General features: G+C 38.6%; 2 protein-coding genes across 2 annotated transcripts; both read left to right on the top strand.

Moving 5' to 3' along the window:
* Positions 1-845: 845 nt before the first annotated feature.
* Positions 846-11,289, top strand: SNURF (SNRPN upstream open reading frame). Its single transcript, XM_049706860.1, has 3 exons — positions 846-1,004; positions 5,606-5,701; positions 8,856-11,289. The coding sequence occupies exons 1-3, from the start codon at positions 991-993 to the stop codon at positions 8,962-8,964; spliced, it is 219 nt and encodes a 72-aa protein (XP_049562817.1). The 5' UTR covers positions 846-990; the 3' UTR covers positions 8,965-11,289.
* A 3,259-nt stretch (positions 11,290-14,548) lies between these two features.
* SNRPN (small nuclear ribonucleoprotein polypeptide N) lies at positions 14,549-20,452 on the top strand. Its single transcript, XM_033431408.2, has 7 exons — positions 14,549-14,690; positions 15,980-16,131; positions 18,400-18,511; positions 18,964-19,116; positions 19,561-19,699; positions 20,054-20,179; positions 20,285-20,452. The coding sequence occupies exons 1-7, from the start codon at positions 14,688-14,690 to the stop codon at positions 20,320-20,322; spliced, it is 723 nt and encodes a 240-aa protein (XP_033287299.1). The 5' UTR covers positions 14,549-14,687; the 3' UTR covers positions 20,323-20,452.
* Positions 20,453-23,831: the final 3,379 nt, after the last annotated feature.

Here is a 23,831-nt window from a genome sequence, read left to right as displayed (position 1 = left end):
ACAAAAAGGAATGGTTGGGAGACATCAGGTTCTAGCTGCACAGTCCTTATAGCTTGCTGGGTAGTCTCCTTTTCTGTATATTCATTACCAAATTGCAGGATATGCTCACCAGGCCTATAAACTGATTTAAAATATCCGCTTTCAGTAAATGAGTGAGCCAAAATGGCTGCTGTCTCTAGATCGTCTGTAAGGTCAGGGATCCTATCATGCCTTCCCCGGCATCCAAAGGCAGCTTCTGAATACTGTAGAGAAGTCAAGAAATTAGTAGAGTAGTCAGACGTTTCAGAAAAAGCAGGCTAGAAAAGGGTGAAGAAGAGTCAGGAAACTGACAGTCAAGTACATTAGATCTTAGAGTGAAGTTTAATTTTGTTTTACCTTAATAATTTTTAATTGTGAAAGTAATTAATGATCACTGTAAAAATATAAACATGGTGAAAGTTAAAAAACAAAACCAAAAAAAATCTAAACCGTCACAACCAAGAGGAGTTTTAAAGAAACATGACTACTGAACATAATATTTATGTTACCTTTCAACAGGAAAAGGACACTGGGGAAAAACCTAAGGAAATCTGAAAAAGGTACGGACTTTATAAAGTTCACAAAAAATAAATACTCAATTCCCACTCCCCTGGGTGGAAGTACCACTGTAACATTTAGTGCGACTCTGAGAGCCATTAACTGCAGGCTGGTGGTGGCTCCTGGATTCCCCCCACCCCTAAGGCCCCCGTGCTTTGATCACCTGGGGTCCGGAAGATACCATCCCCCAGTTCTTCCTGTCAGGTAGGGCGCCGGGGCACCTGCAGGGCTGCGGCACCGCTACTGCGGCAAACAGACGCGCATGCGTGCCCAAGGCCCGGTGGTGAGGGGGTTGCCGCGCACGCGCAGGCAAAGCCGGCGTATTTCTTGGTGCCGCCCCGGCAAAGGCCGCGTAGAGTGGAGCTGCTGCCGGAGATGCCTAACGGTGTGTTCTGAGGAGCGGCCAGCGGCGCGATGGAGCGGGCCAGGTCAGCCGTGTGGTGTCTTCCCTCAGAGGCAGCATGGGAAACATTTTTGTTTGCATGATATCCCAGGCTTCCAGAACTAGAAATATTTCAGTATTTACTGGGGATCTGGGCCCTCAAGTTCTTTGTCCGGAGGCCGGATAGGGCACCTTCTGGAGGCTTGGGGCTGGGCTGGCCCTCCTCGGGGGTATTCTGTCCGCGTCTTGTCAGGTCTTGGCGCGTCTGCACCATCCTGTCGCGTCCCCTCAGACCCTCTCTAGGGTGGCCCTTTGTCCTTGAGGTCCAAGGCCGTGACCGCGGGTGGCGAGGGTACATCGCGGTGGCCACTGTGGTGTGTTAAGTGGGGGAGGGTACAAAGGGTGGGGTCAGTGGGGCTGCAGTACTGGCCAGGGGGCAGCAGGTGCTGTGTCCGCGGAGACACTGGTGTGTGGCAGTAGTGGGAGGGGGTGGTTGGGGTGGTTCCCGTGGCACTGATATGAAGGAGGTGGCGGGGTGTCCGCAGTGGCTGTGGCGAGGATGATTGGAGGGCGCGGCGGGGTGACCGCGGTGCCTGTGGCGGGGGTGATTGGAGGGGGCGGCAGGAGTGTGGCGGGGTGGCCTGTGTTGCCACGGTGTGGGGACGGCGGGGTGACAGCGATGATGGGGGCCGCAGGGTGGCGGTGGGGCCGTGACAGGGCTGGGGGTCTCGCGGAGTCGCTCTCTGGGCAGTGGTAGAGGGGGTTGAGGGGGAGGGGCAGGGGCGGGGGCGGGCAGTTGGAGGAGGCCATTCGTTTGAAGAAAAGAAAACGTTCAATTTTCTGCGACTAGTGGTGCTCTTAGAATTTGAATACTGTGGCGAAACTCCTACCCTGCGCCTCAGCTGAAGGGGTGGCTGCAGAAATGTCCGGTCCTTATATACTTAAGTCCTTTATTTTTCTCACATTTGTGGGTTTGGTGTAAGATGAGGGATATGATGTCCACAGCCTGTTTAGTGCATCTTGCGGGGGACCTGCCAGGTTCTGGGATGTGACATGTAGGGGTGTCTCTCGTTCGCGTAGGTTTTCCCTGCGTTTGGAATGAGAATTTCTAAGGCCAGCCCGGGAGTGCGCGGGGATCGGTGTCGCGTAACTGCCATTGTGCAGCTCCGCGAAGATGGCTGCTGCCGCAGCTGTATGGGTCTGCGCAGGCGCGAGGGGTGTGTGTGTGTGGGGGGGGGGTGCTGCCCCTCCCCCCAGTGCCGCAGTGTGGGAGGGTCAGCTGTGCCACTTCTGCCTGGCAGGGGTGTCAGCCGCACCCTCTGCAAAGCGACGTGCTAGGTAGAGGAGGCGGGCCTGGGTGGGCGGCTGCCGCGTCCTAATGCCGCAGTAGGGAAGGTGTGGGTTTAGGGTGCGCAGGCGCAGCAGCGACGACACCACTTACCCCCTGCGGTGGGGCATGCTTCGGGGGAAGGGGTTTGCGCAGTCTTTGCTGTGTGGGGTGGCCAGCCACCTCCTTCACCTGTGTACCCAATCCCTGTTTTCTTCCCTACTGTGCTGCAGTGGGGGTAGGGGGAGGGGAGGAAGGAGACAGGTTTGCTCAGCCACTGCCTGGCGTTCCACCATTTCCTTGCAGTGCCGCAGTGGAGTGGGGAAGGTGGGGAGATCAGAGATTTATACAGGGGGCAATTTGTACATTCTTTGCCTGCCTGGAATGGCAGGGCAGCCGCACTGTGCCCCGGGTTTTCTGTTACGCTTAAGGGCCTGGAGGCCAAGAGAGGTGAGGGCATTCCGGGATTTACTGTGCTACTTAAGACAGCCTCCATCACCGGTGCAGGAGCTTTTCCATTTTTGTAGATTCTCCCTAGGTTGTATTGTGAACAGTCTTAATTGTTCGCCACATTCAGGTGGCTTCAGTATCCCTTTAGACAATTCCCGTTCCTATAACCTCTGATTTCAACTTTCCAGGTTATATGATTCCACAACTGCATCTCTTTTAAGTGTCTGTCGTATTTCTTAATCGCTGGATATTCCATTGGTGATGTCATCTTTATAGATACTTTCCTTAAATCAGGGGGTCGCAGCTCCTCCAGAGCTCCTAGGAACTGAGGGCTGAGTTGTGCTTGCTCAAGGAGAACTGGAGAGAGAAAAGTAGAATGTGGGTGTATGTGGGATTAGTGAATTCTTGCCCTTAATCGAATTTTTAAATTAATGGTTTCGTTCCATCATTTTTGAAGTTGGAGCTGCTGTGAATATTTGCTGAGAAAGGATAATTAACAAAGTAACTATTCCTGTATTATGTATTCCACTACTTTGACTTTTGGGGGGATATTTTTAAGGACTTTCTTTGCAGGATTTTGATGTGCTTGCCTTTTTTCTTTTTTTCCTCGTGCATCATAAACAGTACGCCTGGTTGTGTGCTGAGTTAGAATGTAATTAAGGAAAATACAAATTCAGAAGCCTGGGAAGCTTTGTTCTGGAATTATTTTCCAGTAGTTTGAAAAATAGCAGGAGTCTGGTATTTTGCGATACTTATATGATTTGCACCTACTTTTTTCTGCTTGTAGGAAGATAGTGCTTCAAATATGAACTTCTGATCATTTGGCCCTTTGCAAGATGAGTGTGCATCATTCCTGGTCCGCCATTTTGTAGTCATGCCCTCGGGCTCAGGACTTCCATATGGCGGACCCTGTGGAAAGAGGTGAAGTTTGAAGGTCTCTCTCCTGCCTTGTGAATATTTGGTATAGTACCACGGCTTTTTGAGAATGGGGAGTGAGTGTGAACGCTTTCTGAAGTTTAGAGCAAGGACACTTAGTCGAAGGACTGTGTGTTGTTTTCTAAAGCAAGGTACGTTGAGCAAGGGTTGTTGATGGTTAAGGCCGCATCCTTCACTAATAAAGGTTTGGCAGAGAAGTTTATTTTCTGGTTCCTGAATGCTGGGTGGCTCAGAATTCTTGATGATTCTATAGCGTTTGTTTTGGAGGCACTGATCGTCTTATGTTTGTTGGAAGATCACAGACTGGGATTACCTCACATTATCTTTGTGTTTTTTTATTTCTCATTCTTGAGGTCCTAGTCGTTGAGTTTATAATTGAGTTTTTTTTGAGGGGAGAGGTGTAAGGCATCCTAAATATTTGATAGAATATTAGGCCGTTAGGAAAAATATTGTGTGATCTCATCACATTTTCTTCAGTGCATTTTCAGATTAGTATTTTTTTAATGAAAGTGATTTTGGAGCAAAAAATTAACATTATGTACATATAACATTTTATTTCCTTAAGTGCTAATTTTCTGAAATGTTCACTTTTGATGAAATCCTATTTATGGATTTCTTTCTTATTAGGTACTTTAGGTGTTGTCATATTGCCTAATCAAAGGTCAAGGAGATTAGCAAAGTATATTCAGTACTTTTACCATTTAAAAATCTGATATGTGATTTCTTAAAAAATGGTCTTTTCTACTGCCTGATTAGAACATTGAAGTTTTTGAAGCAAGAAAACAATTTGGGGTTATTGGTAAGCTATTTTGGTTACTTTGCATAATCTAAACATGAATTCTAAAAGCACAGGTTTAGGGAATTATCTTTTGGTATGTGTCCTTTGAATTCTGCCTTTGATATATTACATTGCATGACTTGTGTAAAATGCCTTTCTCTCCTTTCTGATTTGACATTTTAGAATTTCAATTTCGTGAGTGGTTCCTGTAGTTTCTAATCTGGTTGACCCAAGTAGATTTCATGTTCAGATCCTTTGAGCAGACATTTTGTGCGCTGTTCTGAAGATTATAATGTCAGTGGCTGTTTCTTTTTTTTATACAGTTTTAAAATTTCTTATTTTGCAAATCCTAAGAAGCATTTGCACAAGAGGTTGCTTAGACATTTTGAAATTTAAATTTTATTCTTTATTCCACTATACAAAATGATCTATCATAGTAAAATATTTTTCAAACCATTTTTAGAATCAACGTTATTTTTCAGGGATATGTAGGTATGGGTAGTATGCCTGTATATAAATGTATCTCTGTAAGTGTATAGTTTTATATCTGTATGTGTGAATATATGTAGGAATACACAATTTTGCTTAATTTTTAGATAGTTTTTCTCCCAAGTTTTCTGACGTCAAAGGGATGCTAAAGGGAGAAAGTGGTTTTAGGATAGATTTTGACTATTGGTGGATAAAGATATTCTAAGATTTCAATTTTACTTTTTTTTCTTTTCAGTTTTACTGAGATATAATTGACATACATCACTCTACCATGTTTTAATTAGATTTAATTAGGTTAATTAGATGGAGTTTAAAAACTCCATCATACTAAATGTAGTTCTAAATATAATCTTTATTTACTTATTTATTTGGCTGCCTTGGGTCTTAGTTGCAGCACATGGGATCTTCATTGCGGCATGCGGCGTCTTTTGTCACAGTGCGCAGGCTCTCTAGTTGTGGCGTGGGCTCAGTAGATGTGGTGAACGGGCTTAGTTGCCCTGTGGCATGTGGGATCTTAGTTCCCCGACCAGGGATTGAACCCATGTCCCCTGCATTGGAAGGCAAATTCTTAACCACTGGACCACCAGGGAAGTCCCTATAACCTTTAAAGAAATGGTTATTTCCAAAATTGATGAAGTGGATAAAACAAATCCTCTTTCTGCTTCAGGGACCGTTTACACCTGAGACGGACCACAGAACAGCACGTACCAGAGGTAGAAATCCAAGTCAAACGGAGAAGAACAGCCTCACTGAGCAACCAGGAGTGAGTACAGTCAGCGTTGAGAACCAATTTAGGGCATTTTCAAATTGGAACAAAGTATCCTGTGATCAGGGGCTTGAAATGAATTTAATTAATGAAAGAAGCTTGTGCATGTTATATCGATATAGCAAAAAAGCAGTTAAATCATCCTTAACCATGCCATCCTAACTTAACTCAACTTTTTTTAAAATTTTAGTAATAAGTATTTCCCTTTTTTCCATATATGTGTGGGTGAGTGGTATCTTGATAAAATTCTACATCCTTCAACATATTTATATTAAAATTATTTCTGCTGTATTTATATTGTTACTAAGTCACTTTTTCTGTGCTTGCAAAGTGTTCTGTGCTTTGAAGAGATGTTAATTTATGTATTCATGCTTGCTCTGCAATATTTAGAATTTTATTTTTAATTAGTACATTTACCCAGTTAAAAACTTGTATACATTTTTTCCCTTCATTTATTTAGGATATGCATACGTATTTCTAGAAGGGACATTTCAATTAAAAATATATTAACATTTCTAATGACATGGTATATATTGAGTCTACAGTTACGTGCATTTTGTCATTACCACAAATCTTGACAGTATCTGTGGGTAACATCATTTTTCTTTCCTAAAGCTGTTATTTTTCAAAATTATAAGTATTAGTAATATATGAATATAATTTCTTCTTAAAACACATAATTTTGAGATAAAAAGTGAGTGCCTCCTTCAGTATACCACTACTCCATTCCCCTTCTCTCTCCAGATATAATCCTCAGGTACTTCGATCTCTATTGTTTCAAACTTTTTCCTATGCATTCATGCGTACACACATGGGGTGAGGGGAGGCATCTTTGTGATTTGTTTGTTTACATACATGAGATTTATTCTGTAACAATGTGCCTTGGGGATCTTTCCATGTCAGTGCATATAAATCTACCTTATTTTACAAATTGCAGAGTATGGGTGTTGTAATAACATAGTTACGTTTATCATTAGCTTACTGATGGATATTTAGGTTGCTTGCTTTTCTTAGTTATTACAATGAAGGTAAGAGCAGTCAATCTGAAAATTAATATTGCAGTTGTCCCTTGAATAACAAGGGAGTTGGGGCGCAACCCCCCACATAGGCAAAAATCCCCATATATCTTTTGAGTTCCCCCGAATTTAACTGCTAATCGCCTGCTGTTGACCAAAAGCCTTACTGATAACATAAACAGTTGATTAACACATATTTTTATGTTAAATGTATACCTACATATATTTTATGCATTCATGACATACCTAACGTTTTCTTTTTTTGATATTTTTATCCTCTGTGGTTTGTCTGCAAGTTTTTTCAAATTGTCACAAATCTCCAAAAACTTTTCCAATATATTTATTGGAAAAAAACTCAACATATAAGTAGACCCACGCAATTCAAACCCATGTTCAAGGGTCAGCTGTAGTTACTAATATTTATTTGTATTTTATTTCACTTCAAATGGAAAGCTTTTTACAGAAATTGTTGTAAAAAGTAGATAACATTTTGCGTCTTATTTTTGTTATTTGTTCATTTTGTATGTGGAAAAACTTCAGTATATTTGCACGTTTAAAACTATTGGTGAGGCGAAAGATTTCTCCATTTTCCCATGTTTATTTTACTTATTCTTCATAGTTCATTATTCTTTCCTTTGTTACATTTTCGTTTTGGAAATTACTTTGAAAAGGAATATTTAAGAGTGAATAGTTTATAGTTTGTCCTTTATAATAGGCATTTGCCTATTTTCTTTTATATAGTAATGTAATTTTTCCCCTTCAGTCTCTTGTAACTTCAGAGTTTTTAAAAGTGCCATTTTTTCCTCCCCAGAGTCTCTAGAAATATCTTGAGGTAGTTTAGAGATTGGTGGAGGTATGGGTGGAGGGGATTTCTTGGGGGAGGATCTTTGTTAGTGGGTGAAGGTTCTATCATATTTGTTATATTTTATTAGAGCCTTTATCCAGTGCAGCATCAATGTGGACCAGTATAACAGATTATCATATCCTAATCTTGTAAAAGACTGCTTTAGGTGTCATTAGTTTGTCAATATCTATGGAAATATTTTGTTGCTTTTGAAGAAGAAATAACTTCATTTTCCTGATGTCTGTTATGTATATTATGTAAAAATACTAGAGGGTGCTGCACTACGGGAAGAAGCTGAGGGGAGTTTTGAGTTAGGAAAATAGTGTAATTTCCCCAGCCACCTTTATCCACTTTGTGAGTGGATTATAGGAACAGGTAAGCAGTATTGATATTCTCTAAGCCCAGCTTTAATCCTGAGTCATCTAGTTAGCATTAACTTTGGTGTGATCCCAGAGGCCCACCATGAATAACAAAGATACTGCTATCACTTGTTAAATTCAAAGGATTAGAGGTTACCTCCAGCCTAATTCTTTATTATATAACAGAATGTTAAAAATGTTATTTAAAAACTACAGAAAATAGCGGAAAACCTTTTATCACAGTCCCATTTTCAAATCCATCTGCTGTTGAATATTTTCATATATATATACTTATCAACAAGGGCAGAATTGGCTGGTGATTTTTTTTTTTTTTTCCGTGCTTGTATTATTAGCCAGCAACTGTGTAACCTCCTGCATCTCTTATCCTCAGGATCAGATTCACAGCCAGATGACTGATAGGTAGGAATATATTGAGCGTTTTTTTCCAGAATTCTCTGATGACTAACAGATGGTTGTTTACATAGTTTAAGAGCTTAAATAGCCTGGGCCCTGGAAGTTCTTTGTTTCAGGTAATGACTTGTCAGCATGAATGACAGCCTTAATGTCTCACTGGAAATGCCTTAACAAATGCCCACCTCCCTCCTTGGGGGTTAAAGAATTGTTTCCAGATTGGAAAGTAAGTAATGGATATTATACTGATGGTACTTTTCACAGGGCATTTTAAACAAAAAGAGCTTTTTTTTTTTTTTTTTTTTAAGTTCCTTGCTAGTATCCCCCAAGAGGGTAAGTATCCCTCAGTCCCAGTAACTCTGTGTGGAGTCTCCAGTTTTATACTTTCTTCATAAGGTAATGGCATGCTCTGACCCTAAATGAGGATCTCCTTAAATGTAAGAGTCTCTGTGTTTTCTTTCACATTGTTATCTATATAGGAAAATGTCTTCTCATTTATGTGTATTGTGTTCTTGTCATAGGTGTCACCTGTATCCAAGGCGATCTCAGCAGCAGCAGCAAGTACCTGTGGTGGATTTCCAGGCGGAACTGAGACAGGCATTCTTAGCTGAGACACCAAGAGGTGGTTAAAGAAGTATTGGAACACCCAGGTACCTGATTCCAAGAGAGAAAACAAAATAAAACAGGTTAGAGCTGATGCAGTCATGATCAAGAATAAAGAACTAATTAAAGGGTAGGGTGTTTGGAGGTCATTTAATTATTTGGGTTATGTCCAAAGAAGTTTTTTTTCTTAAAGGCTTCATACAAATAAACACATAGCAGAAAGTTTAAAAAAGTAAAAGCAGGGTCTTAATGCTTTTACCCTGATGCTTGTCATGTATTACTTTTCAGACATTGTATAGTCCTTGCTTTTTTAGGTAGTTCTTTTTTTTTTTTTTTTTTTTTTTGTGGTACATGGGCCTCTCAGCGGCCATGGCTCATGGGCCTAGCTGCTCTGTGGCGTGTGGGATCTTCCCGGACCGGGGCACGAACCCATGTCCCCTGCATCGGCAGGTGGACTCTCAACCACTGCGCCACCAGGGAAGCCCTAGGTAGTTTTTTTATTCATATTTAACTTGTACTGATTTTCACCGTAACGTATGAAAAATATTTCATTATAAATAGCTGCTGAATATCCTGCTAATATGTTTTATAATTTCTTTTTGTGAGAGACTTCATTTTTTTTCTGCTGGTAGTTTGAAATAAAGCTTCAGTGAATTGCTTTGCATAAAACTTTAGATAGGATCATTTCCTTGGATATGCAGATGTAAAAATAAATTGAGTCAAGGAATTTGAAATTAAGGTACATTTTCTGAATTGTATTATGAATTATTACATTAGTCTGTTGTCATGAAAAAATATAGTGCCAGTTACACTTTCATCTTCATTGTTTATGTTAATTATATATAATTTGTTTCTATTGAATTATAAATACATATCACATCCATTAGCAAATGAGAAGCTAAGTATTTCCCATGCTTATTTACTAATTTTTTTGTTTTATCTTTTTCTTACCTTTTTTTACCAATGTGTTTGAATCAGCTGACAATGTAATGAAGCTATTAATCTATGATTTTTCAATGTTACGTAGGTTTATTTACAGTGTGTCTTGTGTTGGTTGCTTAGATTTTTAGGAAAACGCTATTAATTTTGATTTAATACTTTATTTTTCCTTTCCGACTTTTAAAAAATTAAGATCTCAATCCAAAGGGTTTAATATATACTTTTTAGAAACTACTAGAGGAAAGGGGTTTATAGATGAGTTTTCTTCTAGATTTTCTTTATTTCTATTTTGAAATATAACCCCTCAACTCAAATTAATTAGGCCTGTTTATGGCCATCATTTCAAATTTTAAAGCAAAGGGAAAATCCTCCCCAGCTGAATCCTTTACCCAGCATTCGGCAGTAATTGATTGGATTTGATTGCAAGACAGTGGAATTGATTTCGGGGGGCGGGTAGAATCTGATCATTGTCCTCAGCTGTTCCCCAGAGTAAGGGCGTTTTTAAATAAGTAAGTGTGCATAATTGACTATTTTTAACCAAGAAATTTTTGGCTTCTCAGTGCAGTTTACATACTCTTGTAAGTTCCTGAGTAAAGTATTATTTAAATTATACATTATCTGTAAGTAGGACCATCCAGTTTTCTGAGTTTCAAGTGCTCGTTTCATCTAAACAGTACTAGGTACTAGGATTGTTATAGAGCAGGAGTTGGTAAAGTATCTGGCCCATTTATTGCCTGTTTTTGTGAATTTATTGACACACAGCCATGTCTATTTATTTACGTATGGCCTGTGGCTGTTATTGGCAGTACAGTGGCAGATGGGAGTATTTGTGACACATTGAATGGCAGGCAAAGCCTACAATATTTATTATCTTTCCCTTTAAAAGAAAAAGTTGGCTAATCTCTCTCTTAGAGAACCACTTTCAAAGATGAAAACACTAAGATGGGGCCAGTAGGGAAGTGGTGATAATATACAGTGTGGTGAAGGGAAAGGGGTTGTAGAAGGAGAGTATATGAAGTAAATATTCCACGGTAGAGAACCAGATGAATTTCTGGGATAAGGGTCAGGTCTAAGACTAGTGCTAAAGTCTACTATACATGTAAATGGGTAAAGGCATTTTAACAATTGATATGTTTTCTTTTTCATTATAAAAATCTAAATCATGTGAGTGATAGCCAAGAAAAATGGGAAAGTAAACCACAGACTTTAAATACCCATGTTTCAACCGCAGCAGCATGAGGTTGAATTTTCTTTCATTTTGCCCTTTTGCTTTTCTTTTGAAAATGTAGTTAATTGTAATCATGCTTTTAAACTATTCCACTTAAATGTATATCATTAATGTTCCTTCATGTTATTACATAGTCCTCACAGTTATCATTTGTAATGAATAAATGATGGTCCATTCATGATTTACTTTTCATTTGTACCTGTGTTTTTTTCCCCTAGTTTGCTATGCTGTTATGAATATTAGTGCTATATTTTTAAGATATATTTGGTATTTTTAATTTATTAGGGTAAGGATCCAATTTTGGGCTTAGGGTATAAATACTAGTATGATTCTTAAATGTTTTGTTATGTTGCTTTCTAACAGCATCATAAGCAGTGTTGATTTGCCATCAAGAATACTTACTAGAGTGATAATTTCTCAGTACCACCTTTGTTGTCTTTTTTTTTTCCCTTTGATAAATAAACAGTTTCAAAAAGGGAAACATTGTTTTCCTCTGGTTTAAATGGCATTGCTTTGTGGATTAATAGTTTCCACTTATTTGTGTTTTCTCATGTTAGACTTTTTGCATTTTTTTTTTCTGTGAAGGGTCTGTTATTTAACCAAGAGAATGAACACTAATACATTACCATTATTCTGTGACTTCTCATTTCTTACATGTTGCTTGGCCAAGTCTGACCATCATATCCTTTGATTTAAGGAAGCTTTACATATTTACGTAGTTTAATCATTTCAAACTCCACACTTTTCAAAAGTTTGAGAACTTCCTCCTCTGAGGAATCCCAGGATATTTTTGGTCAGGCTTTCTGGGCCATTTATTTGCTTATGTGCACTTTCATCAGGAGATTTACCGTAACTGCTAATTCCTTAATGCAGTGTGATATTGCTGCTCTTGTCTTCTTCCTCATAAAGCATTTTGTTCTCCTCTACTGTGGAGATATATTTGATCATTCTACAAAGTGATATATCTCCTTTCCCTTACAAGGGTTCATGATTATGGTGTGCTAAATTTAGGGACGAGAGATAAGTGTTCCTAAATTTCAAGTCCCTCTTATTAAGGGAAGCCTTTCCTAACCTCCCTAGTCAGTCAACCCCTATTCTGAGTGAAATGTATATCCTATTATGCAAATTATTTTATACATATTACATCCTCAGTTCTGAGGTCTCCAGTTCTTTAGTCCATGACTCAAATCACCAGATGCATTTTTATACTTGATAACTGGGTAACAAGATAGTGGGTATGGGAGGGGTTTGGAACCTCAAACAGGTTAGATGGACAGACACATGCCTGACTGGCCTTCCTTTTTTGTTCTGATCCAGTATACCAGGAAATCTTGTTTGCATTTGTTGATCTCTTAATAGCTAAACTCTATGAACTAGGGCTGATGACGTATGTGTTTACTGAAAGGCCAAGCGGGATAAAACATTTGAAACAGGTCGGATTGGGAAATCTCAACTCTAAAATCTGTTTGGCACTTGAAGGTAAAAGCCCTGTCTCTGAATTTTAAACTTTTACTGGAGAGGTTACTACAAATTCCCACCTTAAATGCACATTTGATACTAGTTTCCATTATATTAATCTTTATATCTGAAACCTTTTTGTGATTACATTTCTTTCCTTTAAATGAAGTTTTCAAAAGCTACATCCAGCTACATCTTTTTTTTCCCCTAATAATCACTGTCTTGTGGCTCATTGTCTGGTTGCATGTCTCCATTGTTGGTAAGGGAGTGAGCTCCAGTAGTAGTGTCTTGTTGAACGTTTAGCTGTGTTATTTTTCTTTGAGGGCACCAATGGCAGTGTAAAAAGTAATCTTACTATGAACTTTGACCATTATTTGAAAGTCCAGACAGTTTACTTTTTAAAAACAGCTTTCTTGGTGTATAGTTCCTATACCATAGAATTTATCCAGTTATAAACAAGTGCTTTTTAGTAAATTTACAGAATTTTGCAGTCACTGCCACATATACTCTTAGTATTTTCCATTACCCAAGTAAGATCCCCTCGTGCCCATTTAATTCATTCCCCATTTCCACCCCTAGTTCAGATAACCACTTGATTTACTTCCTGTCTCCATAGGTTGATGAAGATCTTAAATCTTAGATATGCTATCATAAAAGTGGAAGTTGCTAGTAATTCAGACATACGAAGTATTCCTGAATTTATCGTCTGCTTTATAGAGAATCCTGTCAGAATTCAGAACATCTGAATTATAGGCCTTAAACTTCTCATGTGAATTTGGATTAGAAACTACATTTATTGGGGGGAGGATTGACTTTCAGGAAAAGCTGCACAAAGGATGCATGGTGGTTTACATGTGGAGAACAAAGCTTGGGAGATATTCTGAGTAATGATCAGTTTATTTTATTAGAAAACCTGATATCCCCCAAGTTCTCATAAAAATGTATTGAACTGCCATCAGATTTTGGTAATTATAGCGAAACATCCCCTCTGCATTTTACCATCCTTACTGAATTATTTATTTTATATCATTATGATCTCTTCTAATCTAGTGTTATATTTCCACATGTATAATGGTATCCTCACCATTCTTTTACTTTATTGTTTTGATGTTGCCATAGTTCATAACCACTATTTAAATGATTTCATTTTCACATCCTAAAATAGATTTTAAATGTACTTCAGCAGTTTACTGTTTGGAAATTTTCTCTATTGAATATAGAGACATAGTGGAGACAACAATTTGTGTGTTTCCTTTTAAATGAGTATAATTAGCAGTTTGAGACCCTTTACCAGTTTTGGCTAGGTTTGGTTCTCATACTTATTCAAAGCATTTTCTTAAGTATATTGGGGGGAAATGAGAGTATTGTTCTAATGCCTGTTTCTTTGATTACTAAGAAAGTTGACCGTATATCCGTGTAAACATTTAGTAGTTTTATGTCCCCTTTTAACAAAGGACATCTTAAGCAGGTATATGATAATATATTAGCTTCTTGGTGAAGGGAGATTTCCTAGCTTATTTTGAAGGGACTTTGGCTTGGGGAAAGGGAACACTGAGGTAGAAAACATTTAGGTAGTTCAGCCAAGGAGCAAAAGTTTGGACTAACTCAGATGGAGAAACTTAAAGATACCAAAATGTTGAAGTTGAGATGACTTGGTGTTAATTTGTGACCAGAGAATGAAACACTACCTTAAATAAGGACGGAAAGAGAAAATAATACATTTTGGGAATGGAAAATGAAGCTTATTTTTGAAACGTTTAAAAATTTCTATGTAAAATTAAATTTAACCACCTGTTAACTCTGGGTGTGTACAGTGTGGAAGTTAAGGTGATGGAATAGTGAAATTTGGTGTTTACTTGGTGGGTATGAGAGTATGAGGGGATGTTTTTGAATGTCTTTTATAGTGCTTTTCATGCAAAATTGTCTACCTGTTTTAAAACATGGTAGATTGCAGTGCAGCTAGATCATGCTTTCCTCTGCAGGCTCCATCTACTATTCGAAGCTTCCGCCCCAGCTTGCATTGTTTGTAGGAGAACGTGCATCATACCTTTATCTGTAGCCTTCCCTTAGGTCTTAAGGATCCTGAAACTTGCCTGTGGACATTGGATTTGGTGGAGCAGCAATCATGGTAAGATGTATATTAGGGCAGAGGGGTGAGAAGCTAATGTAAATGCCCAATATAATTTCCAGAGTGTGGGGTGTTTGGGGGTTCTTAATATGGAATTAATCTATAGAGATGACGCTTCATTCATGGAATAACAACTGGTGAAGACCTATGTCTGTTGTCCTGTTACAGTGGTATAATGGTTTGGGAAACATCTTAAGAGGAATCTTGCATTGTGAGGAAATACAAAAGAGAGTTTTTGGTCATAATTACAGTGGTAAGGGACCGTCCTGCAGATGGGGGACTCTGAGGTCAGATTTCAATAGATAACAAGACTACTTTAAAAATGGAGGGTCCAGCAAAACCACAGCCAGGGGAAAGGCCTTGGCAGAATCAACAGGGAAAGAAAAATGGAGGGGTTTGGGGGTTTGGGGCTTTGAGGCTTGATTGGTACAAAGGAAGGCTGTCTGTAGAGAGAAATACAGCATCCTAATCCATTTTGTGTTTCTGTTTAAGTTTAGCTAATCAAGAACATATATTCTTAACTGGAAAGATATCCAAAGGGACTGAAAATTAGTTTTTGAGGAATGGGAAGAATGTTAGATTTGACAGTGGTTTGTGGTCTTCAAAAGGGCCACAGTATGTAAATAGATACAGTATTTCTGCATATTAAAGTTTCATTGGAGTGGGCAATTAGGATGAACATCTTTTAAAAGGGTGCCTTAGTGGGACAAAAATGAAAGAAAAAGAGTTTGAGGAACACTGATCAAAGTTCTGAATTATATGGGATGTGGGGTGTGGTGGAACCAGGACAGAGATCTTTAAAAGGGAACTGAAAAATGATACATCGTATTTGCAGTGGGTCGATGGGAGTTGCAAAGATTTGATGGAGATAGGAGTTTCCCACCATTTGGCTAGGTGTCTAGAGGAAAAGAAATAGCTAACAGCGTAAAGTATTCTGTATGAGGGTGGAGCTTGGGATTAGAATTGGGGAAAGGACAGGGATTAAAATGATGGAATACTAGAAGGGAGAGCTGGGTTTGGGAGTCTCTTGGGGAGGAAATATATTTAGGGTACTGGAAGACTGCATAGGGAGGGATTCGGAGAAGCAGAGCGTTCCATAGGGGAGTATAAATGGTCCTGGGTCCAAATTTGGTCTAGTATCTTAAAGGTATGGAGAAAAGAAATGGAGGCATGATATTTTTGTTAAGAAAGCCAGGTTTGGATTGGTATAGGAGTGGGGAAGAAACAGGAAAGGGTTAGAAAGTAGCTGCAGACAAGCTGATGACTAACTCTTCTCTTACTCCTTCCAGACTGTGGGAAAGAGCAGCAAGATGCTGCAGCACATTGACTATAGGATGAGATGTATCTTGCAAGATGGCCGGATCTTCATTGGCACCTTTAAGGCCTTTGACAAACATATGAACTTGATCCTCTGTGATTGTGATGAGTTCAGGAAGATCAAGTAAGGCCATTTGGGTTTGGGCAGTGGGATACTGAGGGAGAAGCTGAACAGTAGGGAGGGTAACTGAAGGAGGTAGGGTAAAGGCAGGACTGGTCTCTTGTCTAATATCCTGGCCTCATCTCTGAATTGGATGAATCTCCCAGTATTAAGAGTCAGCTGTATCCATACTACTGTTTTAATTTTGGAAATACAATTATGAACTAAACTGGGAATAAGACTGTATGGTATGATCAAAATAACAAGTTATATTTATTTAGAAAATTGAGAAATGATCAGTAACATTAATCTGCAACATTCCCTCAACAAGATTGAGGGAATCTTAAGAATAACAATTACTCTTCATGGTTGAGGAGTTGAGATGTGAATAGAATAATTCAGGCTGTGTCTAGCAATTGTTTGGCCAGCCTCTTTGCATGCCCCTTGTTTTGTCTGAATCCTCATGGTCAGTGTTGATTTGGTCTCAATCCCTAATCCCCTTGCTTATTTATCTTTGTGGTTTGCCCATGCTGTTTCTTCAGAAATAATGTCTGTATGTTTGTGCCTTACCATAGGAGGTCACCCTCTTTGCACCTGTGATTGGGGAGCTTCCTTTAACTATAAGAGCATGCCACTTGCTAGATCCCAGGGACATTCTACTTCCATTCAGTTGACTTTTCATTCAGAGTATTTGGGTCAGTGCTTGTAATATCTCCAGATGTTCAAGATGGCTTTGTTTCAGGCTCTTGGCAGAATTTACAAGGCATCACCCTTGACCATTGGCTTTATTTCTTCTGTTTCCACAGTTAACGATATACTGTCCAAAAATTTAATTTGACCACTTCATTTAGGGATTTCAGATATGAAGAGAAAAGTGATGATGACCTTTGCCTGACTGCTATAAGTCTGTTCTTCTCAAATCTGAATAGAATTAGTAACATATTCCTGTCCTTCCCTTTTTATTCATTCTTAGTCGTCTTCCTGCATACAAAGTTGGATTATTTCAGAAATTCTAGGATGGTGAATGCTTCAATGTTAATTTTTTGTTTAAATAATCTGCCTTTTTACTGAAAAGAATTTTTAAAAATACAGTGTTGATGAATACTACAGACATTTGATGAATGCTTTAGGTATATTCTTAATTTCTGTTTCACTCTTCAGTAAGTTACAGGAATAATCTCTCCTAAATAATGCATTACCTGTAGTATGTGGTATAAGCCTCATGCATGTATGATTTTTGCTGCTGACAGATGAAGAAATTAGAATCACAGAGATTAGAAGAAAGTTTTCAAAAAAATTTCCCATGGTTATATAGTATGTGGTAAGTCCAGGAATAAACAGGTGTCTGTTATTAAAAACTTTTTGGTATGGCGTCATTGCCTCTTGCTGTTCCCATCCTTTATTTCAGTTGTCTGTCGTCAGTATTTACGTATTTAGTTAAAAAATGATTTAAATCCCATCTTAACATGAAAACTTGAGGTTTCAGTTTTGCCTGTCTTTAAAGTCTTAGCCAGTGGCGATCATTTTATAATGTATAGAAATATTGAATTACTGTGTTGTGCATCAGAAACTAACATAGTGTTGTAGGTCAATTATACTTCAAGAACAAACTCATAGAAAAAGAGATCAGATTTGTGGCTACCAGAGTAGGGGATGGGGGAGGGTGAGTTGGATGAAAGTGGTCAAAAGGTACAAACTTCCAGTTTTAAGATAATTAGGTACAAGGGATGTAATGTACAACATGATGAGTATGATTAACACTGTTGTATGTTATATATGAAAGTGGTTATGAGAGTAAATCCTAAGAGTTTTCATCACAAGGAAAAACATTTTTTCTTTTTTATCTATAAGACGTGTTGGATGTCCACTAAACGTATTGTGGTAATCATTTCATGATGTATGTAAGTCATTATGCTGTACACCTTAAACTTACACAGTGCTGTATGTCAATTATATTTCAGTAAAACTGAAAGAAAAAAGTAAAATTCCAAGTTTTGCAATCAGTACTATTAAAAAAACAGTCCTAGCTGCGTTACTTGCATCTGTGTTTCACAAAGAAGAAATTAGTTTTGCTGTAGTATAACACTGAGGGAACATTCTGGAAGATTGAAGTATGATAGGAAAAGAGCCATTCACCCTTATATATCAGTTGAGTCTAGTTTTGTTTGTCATAACTCATTAACTGAGCATGAGAATCTGAGCATTAATTATTGTCTTCATTGATACTTATCTATAAAAATGTTAGTGAGTGACCTATAACTTATCATACTAAAATTTTCTTCTGATTTACAGGCCAAAGAATGCTAAGCAGCCAGAGCGTGAAGAAAAGCGGGTTTTGGGTCTGGTGTTGCTGCGTGGGGAGAACTTGGTTTCCATGACTGTGGAGGGACCACCCCCCAAAGATGTAAGGAAGATGTAGGACAGGACAGAACATTAATGTGGAAGGACATCACATTATTTGAAATATTTGCTAAATCAGGGTACAGCAGAGGCACAGTATAGTGTGCCTTTGTCAGGTAACACGTGCCTGGCACTTGATGTAAGTTCTTGCTTGTCTATTCTGGGAGATTAAGGGTTTTCTGATGGGTTAGTCTACCTGCTGGCTGCAACCTAGATAAGGGTAGGAGTTGGTGATTTATTTCCTCTTGGTAAGGTTGTGAAAATATATGGACTCACAGTTTGACAAATGTACAATTTAATCTGTAGGATGCCTTCGGTGATGCTATTTTGAATACAGAACTAATATGAGATAGGTAATAATGGGAAAATGGTGGGAAAGGGGTAGCTTTTTAGGAATAAGATTATTGATAACTTTCATAAATCATTTGATTTCAAGCTATAATTTTTTTGTTTCAGACTGGCATTGCTCGGGTACCACTTGCTGGAGCTGCAGGAGGCCCTGGGGTTGGTAGGGCAGCCGGCAGAGGTGTTCCAGCTGGTGTTCCAATTCCCCAGGCTCCTGCTGGATTAGCGGGCCCTGTCCGAGGGGTTGGGGGGCCATCCCAACAGGTGAGGAACCACAAGTTTTTATATTATTGGGAGAAAGTGCCTAGAACCTGAGGCTGAGGAGACTGAAAAAGCTGAGCGTACGTACTATACTATGTAAGCAGCATATACTGTAGAGGGAAGAAAGGTACAGATGTACATTAGGAAGGCAGTAGATTAAAGCCACCATGATAACAGTAACTCATCACTGTTGGTGAGTGAAGAGGAATATGGATGGATAAACCGGAGTTGAGAAAATGCAAAAGGGCTGATTAGGTTAAAAGGGGGCATGTTCAGTTTAAAGGAGAATGTGATAGTGTGCCAAGATTTTTTTAAATGAGAATAAGAGAAGTGCAGAATTGCCTTAATTTTTTGTTTAATAGTCCGTGATCAACTGCTTATTTTCTGTATTTGAATGATGCAAGGAAGTGCCTTACCTTTACTGTCTTTCTAACCATTCCTTCTCAGGTAATGACCCCACAGGGAAGAGGCACTGTCGCAGCTGCTGCAGTTGCTGCTACTGCGAGCATTGCTGGAGCCCCAACTCAGTATCCACCAGGGCGTGGGACTGCACCTACACCTGTTGGTCGAGCAACTCCACCTCCAGGTAAGGAATTGATGGACAAGAACTAAAAGAATTTGATTCTTAGATATAGGTGTGGATCTGTGAAAAAATTGTATCATCTTGAGGAGTGATGATGAAAAATAAGAAGATACTGAATTAAGGCCCAGCCTAACTACCTAACTAGGAACTTGGAATATGTTTTCCACTTTTGGAAACTGATTTTAAATGAAAGGCTATGGACTCTCTTGAATTGGGATGGCCAGCATGGCAGTGGTCAAGGAGAAATTGTTCAACTCTACTTAGTACCAGGCTTATTTCTTTAAATATTATCTTGTGTTTAATGCTCCCATCTTAGCTGATTTATGAGGCCTTTATTTCTGCCATTTTTCATTCTAGGAATTATGGCTCCTCCACCTGGTATGAGACCACCCATGGGCCCACCAATTGGGCTTCCTCCTACTCGAGGGACGCCAATAGGCATGCCCCCTCCAGGAATGAGACCCCCTCCACCAGGAATAAGAGGTTAGTGGGTATTCATATTCTCAGTGGTGCTATCCAGGCCCCTGAATATTTATATGTTTTTCTATTATTTTATGATCTCATGGAATTTTGCTTTTTCTTTTCAAGGTCCACCTCCCCCAGGAATGCGTCCACCAAGACCCTAGGATACTATTGATCCTTCTTAGTCACTTTTTTTTCCTGCAATGTGTCTTGTGAAATGTGTGGAGTGTTTGTGAGCTTTTGTCTTCTCTGCTGCATTAATATTAGCTAATAAATACATAAATTAAACTGTGAGCTACTGTTGTACGTTTTTTTGCCTTTTGTTCTTATTTTTGAGGTCAGGGTGAAGACTGGGATTTTTCTGGTCTTGAAGTTATTTTGGATTAGGTAAATCCTGTTAACCAACTCCTTTAAATAATTTTCTCTTTAATTCTTATGATAAAATGGTCGTGATACTTTTTTCAGCTTCATAACTTTGACTTTGTGCACTGACTGGTGTCAGGTAATAACCTTTACACGTAAGGATCCAGGGGGTTAAGTGGTTCATGTAAGATTCACACATAGCCCTCTCTACTTTACTATGCCATACATACTTGAAGGAAAGTAGGGATGTGATGAAAGGCCTTGTAAGGCCATCTATAGAAGGAAACTGTGGTGTTGAATTAGACTTTGTTCATTCAATCAAAGCATTTGGAATAGGAGGGTACTCCTTTTGCTTGAAAGTTTACCTCAGTTGATGAGCTTTTTACTGTGCCCTGTGCCTGTGCGGTCAGAGAGATGACACTATCCTGGAGTAATCATCATTCCCTACTAGTGAGTATTTACTTACAAATTTTTAAATGAATGGCAGAGCGTGGGTCTTGGGAGCTGGGGAGACTGCATATTTGAGACAAGTTGTGTTACTTAAAGATAACTTACACTCTGAAATACAGTTGACACTTTTTTCTTGTTACTTTTTGGCCGTGCCACGCAGCATGTAGGATCTTAGTTCCCTGACCAGGGATTGAACCAGCGCCCCCTGCATTGAAAGCATGGAGTCTTAACCACTGGACCGCCAGGGACAGTTGACACTCCTAAGTACAAATTATGATTATATCCAGCTGCATCAGTTAGTGATGTATGGGAAGTGTTCAGTGAAGTAGACATTATCTTCCAGTTAAATAGTTAAGGAATGGCCAGATATCTAGATACAGTTAGAATTGGTTAGGGAACAATGAAATCACTTTTAAAAGGAAGAGGTAGGAGGTTTTAAGCTTTACGGCTAAGGTTTCAACTAGACAATAAATGAGTCCTTATTGATTGTAGGAATTAGCTTGTAAAATACCACAGTTAGATATTGGTAGTAATAATAATAATTTAAGACTGGTAGACTGATTGTGTCTTCTCCTTTGATGTTTATCAGCAGAGGTTGTATTTGTGTTTCGTTTTCTAGCTTTTAAATCATAACCTTTCAAGTAATAGTCTCTGGAAGAAAAGGGGCCTTCAAAATGACTACAGTTGCTGGCACCAACTTTATGTGGTCTATCCCAAAGTAGTTTTTAAGATCAATGGCCACTATGAGGTAAGGAACAAAAGAAGCCAAGCCTTCCTTCGTTTAGGAGATTTTTATAATACATATGTGATACTTTTTTCAGAGTTTGTGAATGTTACAAAGGAACTGTGGTTATCAGAGCCCCAGGCATCTGGATCACTGTAGACAAAACCAACCATTCTCTTAGGATAAAATTGACCCTGATATATATGACAGATACAACCTTCAGTTTTTAGAGCAAGAGTATGTAAAGAGCCTTATTTTCTGAGCGGTCTCCTCACTGGATCAACTTCAAATAATTTGTGGTACTCTTTTTCTGTTTTTGGAGGGAAAACATTCATCCTTGTATACATCTGCTGGCATGCATGGCCTTTAGATTTTGACATGAGTGGTCACACGGCATATTTGAAGAAGACGTGTTCTCTAATATTCTTAACTAAAGATGGCCTTTTTTGCAAGTGAGAGGTGAGTGATGAGAGCTCTATATTCTGCAAGATGCTTATTTCTAATGGCTGTTTTTGTTTGGTGATAATAGTCTTCTCTGCCTAGAGCTTCCTTGAATTTTTTTTGAGAGATCTTAATTGTGGAAAATATACTAAGAAAACTTGGGACACAGATATGCATGTAATTGCATGTTGGGTATAAGGTAAGTGTGGGTATTTTGTTATGGATTGCTAATTCAAAGCTTCTGCAGAGTTCCGTTGGGGTCATGTACCAGTATACTCAGTTTGCAAACATTCATGGAAGTAAATACTTGATGTCCCTAAGAATTTTTCCTGCATTCCTGCATTTAGATGAATACATGTTTCATCTAAAACATGGTTGGACAACAACTTCCTGATTTCCTGTTCACATTTATTAACTGTGACTCCATAAATATATACACATTGCATAGCAATACATATTTTCAGTGTGGTTTACAGTTTCAATTAGAATTCTGGGACGTTTTAAAACTGAAGTAAGAATTCTGGGATATAATAGTTATACTACCTTAAATAACCTTCATGTTTCTGAGTTATTTGTGGTATTCTGTGCTTATGTGATAGGTAAACTGGACTTGGTGTAAAAGCATGTCAGATGTGACATAGTTCCCTGCCTTCATAGACTCATTGTTACTTAATCATGTAATCCTGTCAAATTTTAAAATCCTGTAATTTTTTCCAACTTCATTGATATCTAAGTGATAAATAACATTGTATAATTTTAAGGTACGCAGCATGATGTCTTGTAATGTGTATATATAGCGAGAAGATTACCACAGTAAGTTTAGATAGCACGTCTATTACCTTACATAGTTACCATTTCTTTTTTTGTGTGTGAGAATATTTAAGATCTACCATCTTAGCAGATTTTTAGTATACAATGTAATACTGTTAACTAGTCAACATGCTGTTCATTAGGTCCCTAGAACTTATTCATCTTATAATTGAAAGTTTATTGCCTTTGATCAGCATCTCCCTATTTCCCCCACCCCCTAAGCCCCTGTAAGCAATCACCATTCTATTCTTCAGATTTTTTAGATTCCACATTATAAGTGAGATCAGAAGTCTTTAATTTTTGTAAACAAAACTGATGTTTTGTTTTATAGGTCTTTACTGGTAGAGGTAATTTATGGAATTATGTGAAAATGGTAGTACTTGTCTAGAATTTTCAAAATCTTACGAAGATCAGAAACACTTTATTGTATTAATTTCAAATAAAACTTTTACTGATTACAGCACATAGTCCGTTATAAGCCTCTACTGTATCATGAAATTTTCAGATACATGGTTTTCAGTTTATAATACATTGCCAGATTCTGTTGTACTCATCTTTGCATTCTAATTCCCTTGGGACTGGCCATAAATATAATAATTTTCAGTTATTTGTATTTTCTTAAAGCAATGCATGTTATCTTTTTTTTTTTTTTTTTGGTCTTGAAACTTTTTCAGTCATATGCAGTGCCAAAGGAAGAGAGAATCTGGTCACTGAATTTTCTGAAATGTCATTGTGGATCCTACCCAGTAGTGTTGCAACAAGGCTAAACGTCGTATTAGCTGCCTTTAGGACAGAAACAAACCACTCCTTTTGTGGACCAAACCACAAGGTAAAATAACCTTGTTTAAAGAAAAAAGTAGGAGTGTATTGCAGAGGCCTTGACTA

The sequence above is a fragment of the Orcinus orca genome, chromosome 2, assembly GCF_937001465.1.
Source record: "Orcinus orca chromosome 2, mOrcOrc1.1, whole genome shotgun sequence".
Taxonomy (NCBI): Eukaryota; Metazoa; Chordata; class Mammalia; order Artiodactyla; family Delphinidae; genus Orcinus; species Orcinus orca.
The sequence above is the reverse complement of the archived record's forward strand: the minus strand, read 5'-3'. Positions and strand labels throughout refer to the sequence as shown.

What these genes read in the sequence shown, in the direction of transcription:
- SNURF (XM_049706860.1), top strand. An exon ending in GCCTCACTGAGCAACCAGGA is followed by an intron (nt 5,702 to 8,855) that starts GTGAGTACAGTC and finishes TTCTTGTCATAG; the next exon opens with GTGTCACCTGTATCCAAGGC.
- SNRPN (XM_033431408.2), top strand. An exon ending in AGGGACCACCCCCCAAAGAT is followed by an intron (nt 18,512 to 18,963) that starts GTAAGGAAGATG and finishes TTTTTGTTTCAG; the next exon opens with ACTGGCATTGCTCGGGTACC. An exon ending in CCCTCCACCAGGAATAAGAG is followed by an intron (nt 20,180 to 20,284) that starts GTTAGTGGGTAT and finishes TTTCTTTTCAAG; the next exon opens with GTCCACCTCCCCCAGGAATG.